The sequence below is a fragment of the Papilio polytes genome, unplaced genomic scaffold (genome assembly GCF_000836215.1).
Source record: "Papilio polytes unplaced genomic scaffold, Ppol_1.0 DF824191.1, whole genome shotgun sequence".
Lineage (NCBI taxonomy): Eukaryota > Metazoa > Arthropoda > Insecta > Lepidoptera > Papilionidae > Papilio > Papilio polytes.
The window spans coordinates 1,623,731-1,626,976 of record NW_013525013.1 but is presented as its reverse complement, the minus strand read 5'-3'; the positions used below and the strand labels follow the sequence as shown (position 1 = coordinate 1,626,976).

The following is a 3,246-nucleotide window of genomic DNA, read 5'->3' as shown; positions in this document are numbered from 1 at the left end:
GATCTTACCGAGACAGATTCTAGTAAATAATACGAATTGTTTTCTGCAAGATTTATAGCGTTTTATAAAAACGTTTACAAGACTTAAAAAAGAATACTTAGAAGACAACTTGGAATTTTTTCACATGTATAATACTTTGAACTTGATACTGTTTATAAATTACTAGCCCTCGCCCGAGACTCCGTCCGCGTGCAATTAAAAAAAAAACAAAGTAGCCTATGTGTTCTTCCAGACTATGCTTTACATCTATGTCAAATTATAGTCGAGATTCGATCAGCAGTTTAGGCTACAAACTCTTACAAACATCCATCCATGCAAGAACATTCGGGCACTGACTGAGGTTACGGGATGTAATGTCACATGTTACGTGGTAAGCGGTACGCATTACGGGGAAGCAACGAGCCTCTTAATGCGAATGTTACACCCTAACAACAAATAGTACTCACCTTAATGTAATTTAATTTACAAAACCTTTCGTAACAATAATGTTAAATATTCATTGAATTCGATTCTTAGCTGTGAGAGTAATTTAAATTCTTTAAAACTTTATTAAAAAGGAAAGGAACCAATAGTTCAGCGGACGCACACCTTAGACTTAACTGTGCAGAAATGTTGTGCGATTGTCGATTATTTCGCAACAAATCCAACTGTTTAGTTGTACAACTAAAAGTCGAGTAGTGTGCGCACCATATAAGCTCATAGTAATCAAAGCGAGACTAAACGGTTGTGCGACAGTTTAGTCAAACGTGTGCGCTGTTAAAGTTTAATTTCCTTTAAGCTGTGACAATGGAATCCGGTTGTTTGTTTTATTAAAACATGTGATATCTTTATTGATTGTGTTACTAATAAGGCAATAATGATGAGTAACTGCATCTCAATGGGTCAGTGGTGCGAAGGTCAAATACAGTGGGCGCAGACCTCAATTGAGAACACGGACATATTTCGTATGTGCAGTTGTGTTCGGGTAACCTTAACCTTGTGAATTAATCTTTTAATAAACGGCTTTTGTTTTTGAGTAATTTATTGCAGAATTTCAATTTTGTGTTACGTTACCGAAGATTATTGTGGCCTTTGTGAGGATTAAAAATTAATCATACTTTGTATGACATTGATTAGTTTATTGTGCCTTTTAAGAAATATACCTTTTTAAGGTTTTTGTGTTAATGCTGTGTTTGCTAATTCGTTGTTGAAAAAAATACGTTTTAATTCTACATATGTTGTAAAATAAGGTTTTAGTCAAACGAAATCTATTTTCCAGATTTATTGTACCTAGTAACCATAAATTAAAAATGTACAAATTGTAGCTTTAAGTCAGTATAATAACAATTGTAATTGTTCAATCTTGGTTTTCAGTATTACTAAAATTTCTTAAGTTTATTAAAGTTCTTTTCTTATATTAAATTACCTGCAAATACAGTGACCGGCGGTCAACAACCACCTATCGTTGATAACCGTCGCCCCGCACTGGTGCGTGCCCTGCCGCCACACACTAGCCGCCCAGGGTATCTCCCCTGGCAGGCTCTCCGTGCCACCCACGATGCGGCCCCGACGGGCACTTTGGACTCCACATTCTATGTCAGCAACTAAACAAAATTATGTCAAAATTGTTAATGGCTCACGGATTTTTATAACAGAAGTAAACGAATGGGTATACCGAGGAGATCAACGACGCCCGTGAATTGAATACCTGAACGAATTGTTGGCTGGATTTTTGACGGGTCCTAACAGCACAGTTATGACTAGACTATCGCATAACTGTTTAGTCGCGCTTTGATTCCTATGAGCTAATATGGAAGTGCACACGCTACTCGATTTTTAGCTGTACAAATCAGTTGAATTGGCTGCGAAACTATTAACAAACGACAATAGTAGTTGTGCGATAGTTTTGTAAAAAGTGTGCGAACGCTCTAAGTCTTTAGTATGAAAACACCGACGAAGACAGACTTCCAATAAGATATGCAGAATTACTAATAACTACTTTATTTATTTCATACACAAATTTTGTGTAAGATTTCATACAAAACTCTGTTGAAAACATCGAAGAATTTTAATCTGACCTCTGACCGTTCGGTTATTTAGCAATTACAAGGATTTGTTCACAAAAATAACTACATTTAAATTTCAATAACGTTTTCACTTTTGATAACTTTGACGTTTTTTTATACTTGTCTAATAATGGAAAGAAATCGAAAGTATTTGTACAAAATGTAAAGAAAATATTGTTTCAGTTTAATTTGAACTTTATGTACACAAACATGTATGGTTTTTTAGATTTGGTCTAACAGAAGTGTTTATCGAAATGTTTTATTATTTAGGACAAATTAAAAAAGAAGCTGGATGTGTTTGTCCATACTTTTCATCTACATTTATGCAAAATTTTACCGACTTTATTTTTACGACATTTTTGCGACTTTAGAGTTAGCTTCTAACAGTGTAAACTTTTGCATTTATAATACTAGTCTAAACTACTTTTATAAAGAGGATACATTTGTATTTTTTTAAGTATTGAAATTCACTAAATACACTAATAATAAAAATAACACTATTATCAAAAACTATTGGGCCGATTTCTAAAATTCTTTCATCATTATAAAGCTACGTTTTCACTGAGTAATATAAATTTTTATTTTTTACAATTTCACGCGGACGAAGTCGCAAGCAAGTTAGTAAGTTATATTCACTAATGTTCATGAGTATTTATTTTTAAATTATGTTACTTAACATCATTCTTTTACTTCTATGATAGGTTTTTTTTTATTCTATTTAAACCTTTGTAACTTCGTTAAAACTGGAAGCTTGGAAACTGATTTCGTTAAAACTTTGAACCTATTTCTAATAATTACACAGTTTTGATTTTTTTTTTCATTTTTGATATATACCTAAACACATTGTACTTACGATTAACGTAACAAAATCCATTTTCCGCAAACAACAAAAATAAAAGGGTCACAACGAAACGACACATTTTCTTGACAACCACTTAATATCTGATAATGACACTCAAATGTATTGTATTTATATTATCTTTTTTAACTGGGTCTAGGATAAACTAAATATATCGATAATGTACAACACTAAAGTGGGTTGCAACCACTCGTGTCAAAGTGCGAGCTCAACTACATCGCTTACGATTTTCATAAGGATATTTAAGGTAACTATGATTTGTACCGAAATGACCCTCCTTCGTTCATTTGAAGGCCTGACCCCTATATGTCTTGCTAGTGATGAGCGACAGTGAGGACCGTT

General features: G+C 33.4%; 1 protein-coding gene across 1 annotated transcript in view; it reads right to left on the bottom strand.

Annotated features, from left to right (window-relative positions):
* LOC106110705 (transmembrane protease serine 9) overlaps positions 1-3,017 on the bottom strand; it is a 5,827-nt gene extending 2,810 nt beyond the window's left edge. The window contains exons 1-2 of the mRNA XM_013292604.1: positions 2,899-3,017; positions 1,406-1,583 (exon numbers count right to left, since the gene is read on the bottom strand). Coding sequence (XP_013148058.1) covers positions 1,406-1,583; positions 2,899-2,965 — 245 coding nt within the window. The 5' untranslated portion in view covers positions 2,966-3,017. The remainder of the gene's footprint in view (positions 1-1,405; positions 1,584-2,898) is intronic.
* Positions 3,018-3,246: the final 229 nt, after the last annotated feature.